Below are 17,666 nucleotides of genomic sequence, written 5' to 3'. Positions count from 1 at the left end.
CTGCTGTCCCTCCCCAGCCCCAAAAAACATTGGCTTTCCTTTGGGTCCTCATCAGGTAAAGCCAGGCAGTGCCAGTGGGGTCTCTCCCAAGCAGACTGCTGCAGAGTTGCCTTCCTAAGACTAGTTTGCTTGACTTTCCATCTCCTCAGAGGCTGCATGTGCTTCTCATCCTGCCAGTGTGCTGCATTTCTTGTGTTGCGATTACTTTTGTCTGTCCCTCTGTCCTCCCAAGATGATCACCGCAACTATGGCCCGAGGTGGGATGCCAATAAGACCACGGTTCCCGCCTTCCACAGCTGTCTCTGCCACGCCTCCAAGCACCAATCCTTTGGGTGGACAGCAAATGCCTCAGGTATTTACTGGAGCCGATGTGTGTTGTTCCTTGGGGATTGCGCAAGGGTTCACTTGAGTGCCACCAGCCATCTCCCTTGTCCATGGGCTGAATCATAAGTTCTGTTCAACCACTGATGTGGACACTTAGCAGCTCGTATGGGCCTTCCTACTTAATGAGGCCCGTATAACGTGTGCATGAGTATAGCGTACAGTGGGAGAAGCTAAGCAGGACTGTTTCTGTGAGCAGGAAAGTTCGGAAGAGGTTTTGCACAAGTCTGTCTTTCTCCACACACACGTGCGCATGGACACATACACACGGCCTTATGCATGACATGGTTCATCCAGGCAGAACACACAACTACTAATTTAACTGCTAAAATGTGCACTTAACTTGCAACGAGGCCCTGAGGGAGGAGAGGGCTTGCCAAGACCCTTGAGGAGTTGTGCCTCTTCCATCCCTGTTACATATTGTCGCTGCTGCTCTTCCCATTCCCCGCTGTTTCTGCTCATTTGTGCAGCCTAGTCACAGTCAAAGGCAGCAAAGCAGAGGGATTCCCCTGAAGGAATTGCTATGGGTACCCCTGGGGTCCACCCCCATCCGGCCAAGGTCTGACTCAAGCAGGCTGTCCTGTGGTCTCCGATTTAGGATTCTGGAGGTAGGGAAAGGTCAAAGGGGAACCTTGGTCGTCAAACCGTCTTCCACTTGTTGGTGCTCAGGACTGCTGGAGTTCCTTCTTGTCACTTCTGGGGTCCTTCTGTTACACAGTCAAATTTGTCATCCGCATGCTGCTGGACTGTTTCTCCACCTATAAAATCCACCACCTGTGGCTCCCAAACACTGTGCTAAAGAGCTCCACCAGCAGAGACCCACCTCTTGGGTTGTCCCATTGATCTTGAGATTCCCCCCGCCTTGTGTACGGTGGCCTTCCCAGCACCTTGCACTGTTGGGTTGCCTTCACACCATGAGGAATTGATGGGGTGCATCATGGGACTCGAGTGGCATTAACCCAAAGGGAAGAACTTCTGGCAGCCCCACTGCTCTGCTGTGTTGTGGGGCATTTACGTGCCATCTTTTTTGTGTTTATTCAGTTAGCACCGAGGCTTCTTCAAGGCCCTTATGAGCGTGGTTCATTTCATTGAGTTGCTTCCCTCTCATCTTCCGTTGTGTTTGGCATGCCCAGTTTACGAGCTCTTTCCAAACCCTTGACTCTCTGGCTGAGGGTGGTGTTTTGACCAAGGTCATTCGATGAATTGCGTAGCTTTCTTGACATTCGGAATGCAGGTCTCCTTTGCTATAATGAGAAAAGGGCCTGGTGGAATCCAGTCACAACTGTGGCTGTGGTAGTCCCTGGGAAGGGGAACCGAGATCTTCTGCTTAGGCCAGCTTTGCTTGATAAAGGGATTTGCAAGGGACTTCATACAAGCACCATCTGAGAAAGATGGTTACAGATCTTTGAAGTCGCTTTCCAGTCAAATCTGATCTACACATTTTGCTCTCATCTGACTCACCCACGGGAGACATCCACAGGAAATTAACTTGAACAACTTCTGTGAATAGCCTTCTGGGGTCAGCTCCATGTTGCCAACAGCAAATAGTTCTGCACATATAGAGGCACCCAAGTCACTTAACGTGTGCTTCCGTTCCAGCTGACTCCTTCACAAGCACTGCTGGCCCCAATCTGCCTTCCATCAGCTGGACACAAAAGATGATCAAGTAAGGTGCTGGCTGTTCCCTTACTCATCAGTGTTGGAGTCCTGCTGCCAAACCCAGTTTCAGCATCCCCTAAATTAGCAAACTTCTTGAAGCCTCGGATCTGGTCTCCTCAGGTCTGACACACTTAACTCCAGCCCCCTTTCCATAGAGCAGCTTGACAGAGAAGCTGCTGTGGCTTCTCAGTGGATGAGCAACTCACTTGCACGTGGGTAGACTGTTGCATGTGATACACGCTGGGTTTTAATAGGGGTCTCAAGATGTTCTTGTTTTGAAGCACTCGTCAGTCATGAAATTTTTTATCTCCATCTTGCTGTTTGGAAATTCAGCAACAGGCTTTCAAATATATTAAACTGGAAAACTGTTCCTTATTGCCATTGAATGGCACCTCTGCTTTCTGAAACAGTTTGGATTTTTAATAGAGCAGTTCACGTAAGGAAAAATACTAAAAAGAAAGCTTTGGGTCCAAGACATACACCTAACGTTCTATGTTGTGGAGGTGAAACAAGGAAGAAAATGGTGTCCACTTACCTGAGTGCTTTTCATTCCAAATCTACCCTGCTTTTTAAAAACCAATAGAGGCAACTTAAAAGGTAGTCAAGTGTCAAGATTAGGGCTTGAGGGCATGGAATCTGCCTTCCCTCTTTGCTTCAGATTCCTGTAGCAGTATCATATTGTAAACTGCACACAATGAATTTAGCTGTGATTTCTTTGGTGGGAGGTGGCAAGGAGAGCAGGCCCAGGCCGCTGCTAGCATTTGAGGCCTCCCCAGCCCTGAAGCCATAATGAAAATAAAGAATAACATAAAGAATAATGAAAATAAAGGCTAGCCCACAAAATCAAAAGAAGACACCAAAAAAGAGCAGGTGGTTTGTTTAGCTTATCTGCAAGGTCACGTCTAATCTTGTGTCATCGGAGCCAGTATAGTTTTATTAATATTTATCAATGTTTTAAACTCTTCATAACAATCTATATCGGTTGACAAAACAAGTCTTTTACAAAATCACATCTCTTATTTGCTTAAGTTTGCAGCTCTAAGCTGAGACTGTATGTCACATTGTGGTCTGATGCACATAAGAACAAATAAGTCTAAATTTGAGGCCCTCGTTGAGCTTTGAGGCCCAGGCCAAATGACCCGATTGGCCCCGAGGCAGGAGGCTGGCAGGCACAGGCTGCACTGGATTTATCTAGCTAGATTTCACACAGCTTTTCTATGGTGTAAAGGGTCTCCCAAAGAGGACCAGGAAGGCCTGTGTGTCTGATCTAGAGCTGATCTCAGCAGAACTGCATCTGGAAATGTGGATGCTTCAGACCACACTGGGTAGCTTGTGGGACTGTGGCTGGGCTCCAGCCATGCGCATGCACCCTGCTCCCCAAAACACACATGTAGTTGTGTGATGAGCTGGTGCTCCTGCATCTACTCACATGTTTATTCTGCCCAGCAGCAGCTGGCTGTGCATGGCTGGAATGCTCTTTCTGCAGAGCCACTGTGTGTCTGCCATGCATGTGTGGAACGCATGTGTGCACCCCTTGGATCTCCTCAAGTCAGTTGGAGAAATACCTGCCTTGCATTTTATATACCCTGCTGTGGAGTAGTACTATGTATTCGTGGGCATAGCCTTTACAACTTAAAGAACCCGGGTTTGGTGCATTGGCCCGCAAGGAGGGCAAGTCTGTCTCAGTATTGATAGAGACTTATGATTTTTCAGACAGATGTTTGATCTAGTAAACCACAACTGAGGGTATCCATTGACCACCTGGCCTCAGGAAGCCCAGGAATCATTCCTTGCAGAATGCTATGTCAGGCCTGACCCTTCTCACTTTGTTTGAAGAGTGTTAGGACTCTCTGTCCCATTCATTACAACTTCCGCTTCTCGGGCTGGGAGGTAGCAGGCAGCCCAGGACTACTCAGCAGCCAAACAAGTGGCCCCTTTTCAGCCCTCCTAGAGAGAAGTCTGCCTGCATCTCTTGTCCTGCTGCCTGTTTTGGAGAGGCTTCTCTCGCCAGTGATTGTTCCTTTGTTCTAGGTCAGCCAGAGCAGCATCACCACAATGATGTCCTCTCCTTCGCCAGCCCAGCAAGCCCAGACCCCGCAGCCAATGCCTCCGCCCCCACAGCCCTCTCCCCAGCCAGGGCAGCCAACGTCCCAGCCCAACTCCAACGTGAGGTGAGCAAGATGACTCCAGGCTGGCTCCAGGCCTTCCCTTTAGGGTCATTAGTAGCCTCCACCACCAACAGGAAGTGTCCTCCTCTTGCAGCTCCGGTCCAGCTCCATCTCCCAGCAGCTTCCTCCCCAGCCCATCTCCCCAGCCCTCTCAGAGTCCAGCGGCTGCACGAACGCCACAGAACTTCAGCGTGCCATCTCCAGGGCCGCTCAATACTCCAGGTAATTTGCACAGACCTCAAGTGAGCAACCCCAGGCCTTTTGGGGGTGTGTGTGTTAAGTGTCAGGAGCAAGTACTGGCATTTGGGGGGGGGGATTGTCGGTATCTTTAGCTAGGGTTGGTGAGGAGGGTGAACATCTGCATACAGACAGTGCTACTCTGCTTCCCTGCCTCAAGTAGTGTATATTTCAGGCAGCCCCCCCAACAGGACAAAGGACAAACCAAAGGAGCATTTGTCCATTGCCCGCAAGCCCCAGCCTCATCCTAAATTACCAGGACATCTTGGTGGCAGCAGCAGCAGAGCAGCCGGTGGGGGTGGGGGTGCATGCAAGAAAGCAGGCGGGAGGCAAAGCATGCCCCCAGGACAGTTCATGGTGCTTTAACTCCATGGTTTTAACCTGTCCTTATTTGTCTCTTGAAGGCAATCCCAGCTCTGTCATGAGCCCAGTCAGCTCTAGCCAGTCTGAAGAGCAGCAATATCTGGAGAAACTCAAGCAACTCTCCAAGTACATTGAGCCTCTGCGGAGGATGATCAACAAGATAGACAAGAACGAAGGTGACATTCTGTGTGTGCATGTGTGTCCCCCTTCTCATTGCCATCCACCAGGGATGGGGCAGGAGCTGCGGAGCCCCTCTTTGCCTGTGGCCTCTGCAGTCTGGCTGGGACCCTTTGGAGCCTTCAAGACAGGCCCTTTGGCAAGAGCTCCCAGAAGCCCTGCAGCTGTGGGTGGGGATTGGTTGGTAGAGGCCCCAGCAGCTTCTGCAGGCGTGCTTGGAGCTGCCAGTACCAAGCCCTGACAGCCTTTACCTTGGCAGTGGGCCCAGAGACCTTGCAGTCCAGACCAGCCACATTACTTTCTACTAGCTCTCAGGTTCCTTGCAAACTTAGCCTTTTTCATGTCTTGTTCACCCCACATCTCTGTGGGTAGTAGAGGAAGATGAAAACTGGTGGGTGATGAATTCCTTGAATTTATCCAGAGGGGCATCCTGTATGCTGGGCCTGGCACATCAAGAGCCATCAGGGAGGCTGCAGGCCTGTAGAGCTCCTTGTGCCCTCTGAAAGGAAGAGGAGGAGGAGGCAGCGGCATAGCTCCTTAGCAAGTGTGCAGACTGGCACTTCATTTGTGTCCATCCGCTGCTGTCCTCCGAAGGATGTGGCAGAGACCATGCTGCACCCTGCAACTGGTTTCTGGATTGTTGATTTGGGGGGGGGGTAACCTGAAGAGAGGTACAAACCTCTTCTTCGCCTGTCAGAATAAATCAGGGCCACTGTCCTGTGGCTTCCTTTCTTCGTTTCAGCCTTTTAAAAAACTTGTATTAATACTAAATTTGCATTCACCCAGCTTATCTTTTTGCCGCCAGTTTCTTTGAGTAGAAGCTAAATCTGGACCCTCATGGCACAATCCTGTCTCAAGATTCTTCTTCCCAACTCCCCTCCCCCACAAACGCACACCAGTTTGAGATGTATATTGAAGCAATTGCGAAACATCAGTGTCATTTGGGGGAAACTAGGTTGCCGCTCAGCAAAAGGGAACATGTATAAACGGGAAGCATGCAAAGATTAACATGTGGACCATAAAGGAGGTCAGTCTGGCCCCACCACTCTTAGCTGTTGATGGCTAAGCTGTGGCCCCCCAGATGTCTTTGGACTCCAACTCCCATCCGCCACAGCCAGCCTGGCCCCAGTGGTAGGGGAGGAATGTGAGGGGTGATGAGAATTGTAGTCCAGCCACATCTGGAGGGCCACAGATTGCCCATCCTGCTCTGGGTCTCTGGGCCCCTGAGGAAGACCTGAGTCTCTAAAGAAGCCTTTTAGGGAGGCTGAACCAACAGGGATTATTTTAACTGTCGATGGGCAGGAGTGAATTGACTGTTACCTCTTCTGGCTGATTTTTATTATCGTATTTTATTTATTATTAAAGTTATATCCCGCCCTTTCTCCCAGTAGGAGCCCAGGGCGGCGAACATTTTATGATTATTTTTTTAAAATTCTTATTCCTGTGTTGCTAGCCACTTGGAGCTCCTTAGTGGAAGAAACAGAGATAGAAATATTATAGATAATGGGCAAAATGGATTAAACAGTCTGCGTTCTCTCTGACCTGCAAAACTGTTCTAGCATAACTGCCTTCTCAGGAGTCTCTTGCTTATCAATTCAGACAGGAAGAAGGACCTCAGTAAGATGAAAAGTCTCCTGGATATTCTGACTGACCCTTCCAAACGGTAAACGCTTTTGTGCCTGTTTTCCGCCGGCCATCTCCTCCTCCTCTCCTCCCTTTGAACACCCCGAGGCATCGTCATAAGCGGCAGGAGATGATCTGAGCTGACCCTGCTCAGGGGCAAAACTGTGCCTGGTGCCAGCTGAGTGAAAAGGCAGCAAATGCCATCCCCGTGGCCTTGCCTCCCACACACCTCATTCTGGCCGGCACGTGTCTTTCGTGAGAGGCAGGAAGAGCAGCGCCCCACACAGCAGCAAGGCTAGCCTCCAAGAGGCGGCCTTGTTCCTCCTGGCCTCTCTCCTGCCCACTGTGTGCTGCAGCAGCAGAGGGTGGCTGGCTGGGAGGGAGTGTAGTGTGCATTGGTGGTTGGCTGTTTTGATTTGCGGGACAAGGGGGTGGTGGTTCTGCTTTCTCCAAAACAGGAGAGTGCCTGCTCTGAGACTATCTTCACTTTCTGCCTTCCCAGCTGTCCACTGAAGACATTGCAGAAGTGTGAAATTGCTCTGGAGAAGCTCAAGAACGACATGGCTGTGGTAAGCTGTGCATGTATCTCACCAAGATACTACCTATCCCCAGCCTCACTCCTAGTCAGCATTTGCACAGGGCTTTCTCTTCTCAAAGATTCTGCACATCAAGAGCAAAAGGGGAAGGAGAAGGAAGATCTAAGCAAGAACTTGGTCACAACAGTCCTGTGTAAAGTTCTGGTCGCCGCACCTCAAAAAAGGCCAATGAAAGGGATCAAAGAGGGCCAGAGCAACTCCCTATGAGTAAAGGGTAAAAACATTTGGGGCTTTTTAGTTTAGAGAATACGAGCAAGAGGGGACGTGACAGAGGTGTACAAAAACTATGTATGGAGAAAGTCAACAGAGAGATGCTTTTCTCCCTCTCTTAATACTTGAACCCAGTGGGGTCATCTAGTAAAGCAGAATGGTGGGAGGTTCAGGACAAGCACAATATTTCTTCACCCAGCAAGTAACTATGACAACAGACTACCACAAGAGGCAGTGACATGTTCATGGATGAGGCTATCAGTGGCCGCGAGCAAGGATGGCTGTGGATCAGCTCCAGCTCCGCAGGCAGTACGCCTCCAAGTATCCGTTGCAGGGAGCCACAAGTGGGGAGTGCTGCTGTTGTGCTCAGGTCCTGCCTTTGAGCTTCTTCCCAGAGACATCCCGGTGGCCCCTGTGAGAACAGGACACTGGACTAGATGGGCCCCTCTGGCCTGATCCAACTGCAGCCGGGCTCTTCTTACGTTCTTACCAGTACAAGCAAAGTCCAGGGTGTCCAAAGGTGGGCGAGGAGCAGCAGCCTGCTGGGACGCAAGGACCGCCCCCCAGCAGCTGGTAGGAGAGAACGATGGGCAGGCATGTTGAGGGTTCCAGTGGGAAGCTGACCGAACTGAATCAACACTATTTTATGCCGGTGCCAGGAGGAGGAGGGAGACCTCACAAAGCTCTTGGTTTATGCATGGAGCTGTCTGGGGTTCAATGGACAGGGGTTCCACCCAACGTCTGAGCAGAGGCCTGAAATCTCACATGCTGTTCTTAACATGGTTGGCGTTTCTTGAGCATGGACAGAACTGCACCGCCCCCAAGGCCATGCGTGTAAAAGGTCTCTCTTTTGTCAGCCCACCCCCCCACCCCCTGCAGTGCCTCCCACAAAGCAGCAGTACCTGTGCCAACCTCTGCTGGATGCTGTCTTGGCAAACATCCGCTCGCCAGTCTTCAATCATTCCCTCTATCGAACCTTCATGCCGGCAATGACCGCCATCCATGGGCCGCCCATCATGTAGGTGTAGTCATTGCTTTGGCCTCTGCCGAGAGGTGGCCAAAGGATTTGTGGAGGTGGGAAAGCTCCGCGCGTAGGCCTGTGGCCCTTGCCTCGTCCTTCCTTCCCCTTCTGTCTGCTACTGCGAGGGTAACAGAGCTGCCCTGCTGGCATTTGTCGGGTATTTGTACCACAGCTCTAGAGTACTGCCTGTTTCTGAGGCTCAGTTTTATCTTGCTTTCGTATTCTTGTTAAACTAGTTGTTGGCAATCTTTCTTTTTTTAACGCTCTGCTTCCACGGACGGAGGCAGTATGCTTCTGAATGCCAGTTGCTGGAAACCGCAGGAGGCGGCTTTCCCATTAGGGCATCTGGCTGGCCACTGTGAGAACAGGATGCTGGACTAGACGGGTTGTTGGCCTCTTTTTACATTCATGTAACGTTAATAGGAATTAGAATGGAAACTGAAGTTGGCTATCCTTCCATAGGGCCCCTGCGACTTCCCCTAGGAAGCGGAAATATGAAGAGGATGAAAGGCAGACAATACCAAATGTATTACAAGGGGAGGTTGCGAGACTAAATCCAAAGTTCTTGGTGAACCTGGATCCCTCCCATTGCAGCAACAATGGAACAGTCCACCTCATATGCAAGCTGGGTAAGCAGCAAGGAAAGGCAGCTCTGCCTTCAAGGATCCTCTTGACACCTACAGGCTAACAGACACTGCAGCAGCACAGGTTGACTGTGACTCAGTCAAGGCCAGAAACTTGCCTGAAAGCAAAAAGGGAACCGCTGCGGATGTTAACCAAGCTTTGATGGCCCAGGCATCTGTTGCTTGGGACAAAGATGCTAGAGCCGCACATTCAAAAAAAAAGGCTGCCTGATAAGCAGCTTTAGGTGGTTCTTGAGAAATATTTTTTAAGTAATGCAGAATGTGTCTGATTCCAGATGACAAGAACCTTCCAAATGTTCCACCGCTACAATTGAGCGTCCCAGCTGATTACCCAGATCAGAGCCCTCTGTGGATTGATAACCCTCAACAGTATGGTATGAAAGAATGAGGAGGGTGGAGAGTGGCATGTGGGTGGGTGCTGCTTCAAAATTAAGCTGTGAAACTGCTGGGTTTTGCTTTTGGGATCCACTGGGCCGCTCTCTGTAGGCTCCCAGTCTTCTGAGTGTGCTTTTGTTTGTGCTGCAGGAAGAGGGGGGGAGAACTTTGGTCTCCTGGAATTTTGAAGTCTTGGGTGTGGAGACCAAGTAGGAAGAAGTAGTTTTACACTCACTGATACATAGATGCTTGTATATAATACACGCACTTTTTCTCCCACTCTCTAAGCTCTTATAAGAAAACTGGCCAGAAACGTTTAAACTTTGGAAGCTGAATTTCCTTGGTTGATTCAACTCTACTTTTGAGGCATAGGATAATACAACAAGGGCTTGTTCCCAAGGTGGCTTACAGGGTTTTTTTAAAGATGGAGGGGTAAAGAAAAGCCAAGGATTTGTGTCTTCCCAGTTCTGCAACTCAAACGCCCTAACTTGATAACCCTTTCACTAGATGAGTCACAAAATCGCCCACCCATGTTGCTGTTTGGATTACGTTCTTGTAACTTTGCTTTCACACACTGCTTCTCTTTGCAGAAGCAAACCCTTTCTTGCAGTCGGTGTATCGCTACATGATGTCAAAACTGCTGCAGCTCCCTGACAAGCACTCGGTGACGGCACTCCTCAACACCTGGGCACAGAGTATACGCCAAGCCTGCCTCTCTGCTGCTTAACGTCATCTCCTCTTGCTGGGCCTGAGCTGGGAAAATCACAGCCAAGCAGGGCAGGAATGTGCAAAGCAGAAGCCTTAAATTGTTCTTGTTGATTAGGAGCCAGGCTTTGTGAGGATCCTGGTGTGTTAGGTTTAGTGCTTGAGCTGTTTCTGCCTTGGTAGACCTGCCCATAACCTGATACGGGAAGTGGATTTTCAGAGTTCTTGAGGCAGATGTGTTAATGAATTTTTTTTAATGTCTTCTTAGAGAAGAGTGTGTGTGGACTTCTGTCATGGAGTCTCCCTACTGTAAGAAAAGGGGCAGCATCCTTCAGGCCCCGTCCAGTGCCAGTATGTATGTGTACATGTGTGCTTGGTTGGATGCCACCCCAAGGAGGAGGCTACCTGCAATCTGCATACGCTGTGCTTTGATAGCTGGGTGCAGAGGGCTGACTGACTGACTTGGCGGTGGGAGGGAGGCAGGTGAGCAGTTTGTGTCTTCCCAACTACGAGACAAGCAGCTCAGCTTGAAGACTGATGTGCTTATGGCCGCCATGGGCAAAAGGCATCGGCGTTCATCATCTGTGCCTCACGGGAACCCGCTCGGCCCAGCAGGCTTCCCTCAGCCTGGATTTGCTTTCTCCTGCCTTCCATGCTCAACTCTGTTGCTCTTTGTGGAAGTATTGCTGTCTCTACACGCTGCTGCTACCACCTTTGCAGACTCTGAATGCTGGCTTGTGCTCTTCAAGACATCAAATTGCTGTGGCATCTATAAATCTGTGTGATTGCTATGTTAATTTGAGGACATTTTTTTAAATGTACTTAATAAGCGCTGACTGATTGCAGTAGAAAGTATCAATATTTCATACATGAACTAAGGCATTTGTTTTATTGTAATAAATGTATTCGTTCCAGTGTTTAACACTCACTTATTTTCTCTTGCTTAACCCCCCACCTCCTTTAGTTCCACAGCAGCCTGAGCATAAGGTCACAGGCTCATGCTTGTGAGGGGCAAGTCACTTTGCTACCCCCTTGCCCTGGCATTGTCTAAGCAGGCTTCTGTGTACTTTGCACCCAGAGCTCCCAATTCTGTACTAAAAAAAAGTAAGCTTATCAATCCCTAGGGAGAAGTGAGATCACTGGTTTTTCTCTAGCTACATGGGCAAAAAATGATAATTATGAAGTTTTAAATTAAGTGGTGAAGAACAGAAACTCTTCTGGTACATGGAGTAGAGATCAGCAATGGATGCACTGGCTTCCAAACCACTTTAGGGGCACAAGGAACCTCATAAAAAGAGGCCAATTGAACCATACTTGCTAAAGTGCTGTCCGGTGGAGCCTGTTCCTCTGCACGGCTTGCGTTCTCTTCTGTCTCTCGGCAAAAGCATTTCCCAATGTCTGCTTCAGTGCTGGCAACACGGCCCTTTCAGCAGCAGGCAATGGCGTGAGGATCCTACTGGAGAATAAAGTGGGCCTGTCAAATGGAAAGGCTGAAAAGCCTGTATCTAAAGAAGCTTCTCTCTCGCCCTCAAAGGGATATTTGAGGAAGGAGTCAAGGTTCACACACACACCCCAAGAATATAGCCCTGCAAGTGTCTTGGCTTGCAGCTAAGAACCCTTCTCTTAATACAGGTTTAAAGTTTCTGATGAACTAAGCCAGGATCATCTGGAGTGAACAGCCCCCCCCAAGTGAAAAAACTGAGCAGGAGTTACAGTAGAGTTTACTTCTGCTTCTCATGCACAACTCCTGTCGGTTACCCTTAAAGCAGGGACTAAACTGGGGCATCCTGAACCAGGTGCAAAAAAACAATTTCCAAAGCAGTAAAATAAATTGTATTTATGGGGATCTACAGCTTTCATCAGATTCTCAAAGGGGTCCATGACCCAAAAAAGGTCAAGAACTACTACCTTAGAGCAAAGGCTGCACTGCCTGACCCACGGCCAACCCTCCAGGGTCGCCTGTCAAAGTGGGTGTGGTGAGAACTGCATGTCTCAAAACTGTCTTTTTCTCAAAAAGGCTTTTCCCATTCAACATTTTTATCATGATTATAAAATTCAATAAAAGAAATAAAATTGGGAGGTCTTGAGGGAGTCACAAAGCTTTTGGTATCACAGGAAAGGGCCCCAAGTCAGTAAAACCTTTTTTAAAAAATGGACAAATTTTAGAGGAGCTTTCATTGGGCCACAGAAATCTCCCAAGGGAGAAGTCCATAACCATTCCTTAAAAAAAGATACCGGGGGGGGGGGGGCAATGCAGGCTGTGGGATCCAGCTTGCAAAATGTTTGTTTCAGTCGGTTTGACTGCAAAATTCTATTGAGAGTTTTAACTGCACAATTTTAATGTTGAGTATGCCAGTGTTGTAAAGCTAGGATGCCTGCTTACCATTTCTTAGAACCATTCTTCACCCTTGGTAACAGTGTGGCCTCCTGGCTCCTGAAGGAAAACATTAATTGGCACAGAGATTAAGCCCTGCCTGGCCATGGGGTGCTTATTCCAGCCACCGGAAAAAGCATAGGGAGAAGAAGCATTCCCATCTGCCAGTGCCCTTTCATCATGCACGATGTCCCCCATGGAACATGGCATTCTAAGAGAGTCACAGGAAACACGCAACTGCAACATGCTGTACAGGTTCACGTGGAAACACCCCAACACACCAGTTCTCCAGGTTCCAAGTAAGATGTAGCTGTGGAGCTTTTTTGGGGAGGAGGGCGCAATTTCCATCAAAGTTCCCAAGAGGTGAGATTTGGCCCTTTATTAGCTATGCAGGATGAGCATTACAGTTCTCCCCGCCTGGGCAGGCTACTCCTAGCGTGCACCACTTCCATTTCCTGCTTCAGCTGGGCAGAAGCCCAGACACTAGGAACAAATGCAGGCAAGGGTGAATTGCTAGAAGGAATGAAATTTAAGTAAGCTGATGGTTGCAGAGCCAGAAAAGCTACCAACCCTGCAGAGAGGGAGGAGGAGAACACAGCAACCGCTCAACAAAGTTAATTCAGACACTTGCTTTCAACTGCTTGCTCTTTATTACTTGAGCAGTTCAAATCCCACTGCAATGTAAGGGATCTCTACAGGAAATTACAGAGGTTCCCTAGTTGAGATCTGTGAGCTCCAAAAGCAATACCAGAATCAGTCTTTGCTTCTGCTATACCTTCCCTCCCAAAATGAACATCTAATCAATATATCTGAACAAATGTGGTACTTTGGCGCATGAGATGTTCAGAGGCACAGCCTTCCTCTTTCAGCTAAAAGCCACCTTACCCAAGCTGACCAGCTAGCATGTAGTCTTCAGGAATTCTTTTGGTCTTGTGGATGTCGTCCAGGCACGATCTCAAATACATCAGCTGAAGAAGAAAGAGGAGTGAGTTTTCTGCTCTTCTCCCAACAGCAGCTTCCTGCCTTCTTGGGGGAGAGGCTGACAGAACAGCAAGCCCCCTCACCTCTTGCATCTGCATGTGATTGATGTTCCACAGCTGCCGAATGACCACCTCACACTCCTCCAGCGTTGGCGGCTTCCGCATGTAGGAAGGGAGCACAGTCACCAAGAAAGGGTTGGAAGAGGCAGCAGGGATTTTCACATCCCCAGCTCTGCTTTGGCTTGATGATGGAAAAGGTATTGGGGACGTCATCCTGTCACAGACTTCTGAATCTCTGTAATGCAGGTAGAAAATGACCAAGGAACAATCATTTCTGTTAAGAACAGGTGTGCAACCCATGGTCCAGGGGAGGAGGCTAACCTCTTTTTAGGTAGCTCCTGAGACTTCCTTCAACTGACCCATTTTTTCCTGGTTTTTAAAGTGTCTCTCTTTCTATGTAGGTTCAGAACTATTGGTAGTTGTAGTCTTTTATTCAGTAAATTAAGGGGGGGTTGTTTTTACTTTTTTCTGATTGAACGGCTTGGGGGGAAAGAAGTTTTCCCCCCTGCTGTATCAAAACACTGATAGGTTTCTACAGTCTGTCACTGGTGCCAGAAAGGAATTACTTTCACTTGGTTAACAGTAGCTACATTGGTCTGTTGTACAAAAAAACAAATCTCTGCGTACTTTGAAAGTAACTACACCAAATCAAGCAAGACTTAAGTTTGCGTAAGCCTGCTTAAGGCTAGGAATTCTAATGTGAAGCAGCCATGGTGAAACTGAAGCAGGGTAGACAGTCCCTGTTGTTTCTGCTTCCACCCATTGGCAAGATGCAGCCCCTTACACAGATAACTCCAGAAGAAATGCAGCCCTTAATGGAAAAAAGGCTCTCTACCTCTTGCTCTAAGGACAGTTCAAAGTTTCCCTACCTGTCACACTGAAATATGTATTAAAAACACACATCAGAACCTTTCTATTGCCAAAAAAAGTCAGACTTTGTAAACCGTGAAAGCAAAAAAATGTGTATAGTGTGTGCATGCAACACAGTGCTGTCATGCAAGTCAATTCTACTCACAGACAAATTAACAAATTAGAAAAATTAATTCTTTTGATTGGAATCCACTTCGGGTCTAATCATTTTCGTTCTTAGGAGTAATTAAAAAGAAAAGAGAAGTTCTGGAATGCCTTAGAGAAAAGAGAGCTCATAACCTTCAAAGAAGAAAGTGTAAATAGTGGGAGATAATTGCATGAAAGCAAGTCTTGCCACGCTATATAGTAAACAGAATGCTGGATTTCTAATCATACAATAACAATGTTAGTAGCCACGGCTACTCCGGGGGTTCGAACCTGCGGGGAGCCGCCTCTGCTGGCAGCGTCTCCTGCTCTGGCCTGAGGTCCTCCAATTCCTTCTGCATTGCACCGTCTATCTCCCCTACTGCACTTTCCTCCTCTTCTGTATTCTCCTCTTCCTTTATGAACTCGCCACTCACTGGCTTCTCTTCCAGTTTCTCACAACGTACAAGATGTTTAGGTTCTGCATGTTTTTCTTTTGTTGCTGCCGCTGCTGCCATCCAGTTGCCAGCTGCTTTGCCCTTTGAGTTGCTTCCTGGCTGGGCCTTACCTGGCAAAGTGCTGGAAGGAAAGCCTGCAAACAGAGAGAAAGCAAGGAACTCGCTGCATAACGCAGCAAAGGCAGAGGCTCCTCAATGGACTCGCACCAGTCCCCGCTGCAAGTAATGAAATGCAGGTGAGGCCAGACAAGTGATGCTCTAGAAGCAACCTTCTGCACCTTGGCACTCTGGCTGCTGAAATATTCTGAGAGCCACTGAGCGGAAGCAGAACCCAGGGCTTTGCAGCAACTCCTTGCCTTTTGAGACCTGGTGGGGACTGTCACACCTTCTCTTCTTCACCCATTCCGAAAGTCATGCCAGCCTGTGCTGTTCCCTCATCTCCTTCATGCATCTTGCCAAGCCTCATCTCTTGGGCTACTCCCTTCTAGGGATCACTTTATTACTTGCACCAGCTTCACTAGACTCACCCACCCCTCCCTCCTTGGGCACCGCTTGCCTCTGATGTGATCCCAGGCCATGCAGACAACAGATCTAACTACATAGTGCCAGGGGCGAGAAGCAGCTTTTGCAAAGGTGGGACACATGGGTGAGATAGAGACAGGGTGGTTGCATAAGCATTTTTATTTATTTGTTTATTAAATTTATGTCCTGCCGTTCCTTCCAAAGGAGCCCAGGGCAACAAACACTTCTGTGATCAAAAATAGCATTAAAGTAAACAAAAAATATTTAAAACATCTAAAACAAAAATAAGAACAGATGTAACCAAATCTTGGGTTTGGACAGGCCAACCAAAATAGAAATGTTTTCAGCAGGCATCTAAAAAATACAATGACAGCTCCTACCTAACATCAATAGGCAGGGAGTTCCAAAGTACAGGGGCTGCCACGCTAATGAATCACGGATGCAGAACGAACATTGCATGGCCTCTACAGAAGTGCAAGCTCAGAAAGTATATGTATGCAGGAGACATATGTGAATTTTCCACTCCGTTACTCCACTTGACTGGAACGCTACAAGTCACAGGAGAAAGCAGCAGCGTCCAAAACCACCTTACCCATTCCTGAACCGAGGATGGATAAGGGAATAATTTCAGTTGAGAACTCTGAAAAGCAAGCGAGCAAAACAGACTGTACCTGTTGTCTTCTGGAGCATTGGGTGCATTATGAGCTTATAATGAAGATCTGCAACGAAAGGAAACCACAGTTTTACTGCCGCAGTCAGCGCCTTCCTTCCCATTCCTCCTGGGCACAGCGCTCGCCTCGTAAGGCTCTGCCACTTGAGGCGGCTCATCAGTGGCCACTTGCGGCCAATTGGGCCACCCCAGGATGCCCGCTGAGGCAGGAAAGTTCTCCCCTTTCCACCCCGCCCGATCTTCCCTCTCGGACACTGGTGCTCCATGCACCTGCGTGCGCATGGATGAGCTTTCGCCTCTTTTAGCTTGCTAGTGATTGCAATGGTGTTTTACGCTATTTAATTGCTTGCTTAAACTGTTTGTATGGATAATTATAAAACATTTCTTGTAAACCGCGTAGGAGGCTCCGTTACAACCGGTTCCCCATCTCCCCTCCGCCCCGGGCTGACCCTTGTTCTGGCGCTTGAGGCGGTCGATCTCCGCGTGGAGCTCCTGCAGGGTCTCCGCGTGTTGCTCCTGCAGGAATTTCAGGCTCCGCTCCAGGTCGGTGGCCGCCCGCTTCCAGGCCTCGGCCGCGACGAGAGCGGCAGGCGGAGGAGGGCGCGGCGCGGCATGGGCGGCCACCTCCGGCGGGGTCGCTCGCTGGTCCGGCGGCGCCCCTCCGCGCTGCCAGTGCGGCAGGAGGAAGGAGCGGGAGTGGGAGCGGCCCAGCGGCGGGAAGCCCGAGCTCTGCATCGGCGGACGGGGCAGGCGGCGGAGGGCGACCGACCGCTCGCTCAGACGCCGCCGGCCTAGGAAGGAGACGCCAGCGCGGCCCGGCCCGGCCCAAGGCGCATCCCGCAGGCCCGCCTACTCCTGATCCGCGGCGGCGCTGCTGCTCCTGCGCATATTCCGCCCGAGACACCTGCGAAGAAGCGGGCAGACGCTCAGGGGGCCAGACTCCCGCCCTCGGAGGGGAGGGGCCCTTCTTCGCCCCGCCCCCCGGCCTTTGGGGTGCCGCCCCTCCCCCTGCCTCCCCCGTGCCTCGCGCCTCACCCCGCAGCCGCAGCCGTCGCCATGGGAACGGGGGCGCGCACCACAGCGGGCGGGGCAGAAGCTCGGAGGGCGGAAGGAAGCGCCCTCCTCTCCGGCAGCGGCCCGCCTCTCTTCCCCTGCAGGACGGCGGCGCGGAGGTAGGGAGGGGCGCCTGGACATGCTCAGGGGCTGCACCGAGGCCCAGCCCTGCAGAAGAGCGCCGCGTGGCTGCTGTTGCGGGGAAAGGCGGGCCAGAGTCCGCCAGAGACGGAGAGGCGAGGCGCTGGCTTTCCTCGTAGCGCTGGAACCCAACGGGGCCAGCCCGGGCGACGGCGCGTTGCCAGACTCGTTCCTTCAGCAGTGGGCCCAGACCTGTCCCCACGCAGGGTGGCGCCGCCACCCCCGGGCCAGCTTCAATAGGTGCCCACGCAGACAA

General features: G+C 50.1%; 2 protein-coding genes across 4 annotated transcripts in view; one reads left to right on the top strand and one right to left on the bottom strand.

The window, feature by feature from the left end:
• MED15 (mediator complex subunit 15) overlaps positions 1-11,081 on the top strand; it is a 28,959-nt gene extending 17,878 nt beyond the window's left edge. The window contains exons 9-18 of one of the 2 annotated variants that reach the window (XM_061602965.1): positions 233-352; positions 4,072-4,211; positions 4,303-4,430; positions 4,850-4,984; positions 6,585-6,648; positions 7,111-7,177; positions 8,272-8,432; positions 8,898-9,064; positions 9,355-9,453; positions 10,045-11,081. In XM_061602965.1, coding sequence (XP_061458949.1) covers positions 233-352; positions 4,072-4,211; positions 4,303-4,430; positions 4,850-4,984; positions 6,585-6,648; positions 7,111-7,177; positions 8,272-8,432; positions 8,898-9,064; positions 9,355-9,453; positions 10,045-10,181 — 1,218 coding nt within the window. In that variant the 3' untranslated portion in view covers positions 10,182-11,081. The remainder of the gene's footprint in view (positions 1-232; positions 353-4,071; positions 4,212-4,302; positions 4,431-4,849; positions 4,985-6,584; positions 6,649-7,110; positions 7,178-8,271; positions 8,433-8,897; positions 9,065-9,354; positions 9,454-10,044) is intronic. The other variant, XM_061602966.1, reaches the window with a different exon arrangement.
• On the bottom strand, positions 11,030-17,205 carry CCDC74B (coiled-coil domain containing 74B). 2 transcript variants are annotated; one of them, XM_061602979.1, is made up of 7 exons: positions 16,666-17,205; positions 16,218-16,265; positions 14,861-15,158; positions 13,598-13,808; positions 13,419-13,501; positions 12,543-12,593; positions 11,030-11,612 (listed from the first exon to the last, which is right to left on the bottom strand). In XM_061602979.1, the coding sequence occupies exons 1-7, from the start codon at positions 16,949-16,951 to the stop codon at positions 11,477-11,479; spliced, it is 1,113 nt and encodes a 370-aa protein (XP_061458963.1). In that variant the 5' UTR covers positions 16,952-17,205; the 3' UTR covers positions 11,030-11,476. The 2 variants fall into 2 exon arrangements, with proteins under 2 accessions (XP_061458963.1, XP_061458962.1); XM_061602978.1 differs by having other exon boundaries at positions 11,030-11,615; positions 16,666-17,116.
• Between the last annotated feature and the right edge of the window lie 461 nt (positions 17,206-17,666).

Source organism: Rhineura floridana, chromosome 19 (genome assembly GCF_030035675.1).
Source record: "Rhineura floridana isolate rRhiFlo1 chromosome 19, rRhiFlo1.hap2, whole genome shotgun sequence".
Lineage (NCBI taxonomy): Eukaryota > Metazoa > Chordata > Lepidosauria > Squamata > Rhineuridae > Rhineura > Rhineura floridana.
Note: the sequence above shows the minus strand (reverse complement) of the source record. Positions and strands in the feature narration are given on the sequence as shown.

Excerpts from the sequence above, each read along its gene's own strand:
- CCDC74B (XM_061602978.1), bottom strand. The coding sequence starts at position 16,951 with ATGCAGAGCTCGGGCTTCCCGCCGCTGGGCCGCTCCCACTCCCGCTCC. Across the intron at positions 16,266-16,665 it reads CCTCAAGCGCCAGAACAAGG|ATCTTCATTATAAGCTCATA; the intron begins GTCAGCCCGGGG and ends CTTTCGTTGCAG. Across the intron at positions 11,616-12,542 it reads AAGAATGGTTCTAAGAAATG|TAGGATCCTCACGCCATTGC; the intron begins GTAAGCAGGCAT and ends TTTATTCTCCAG.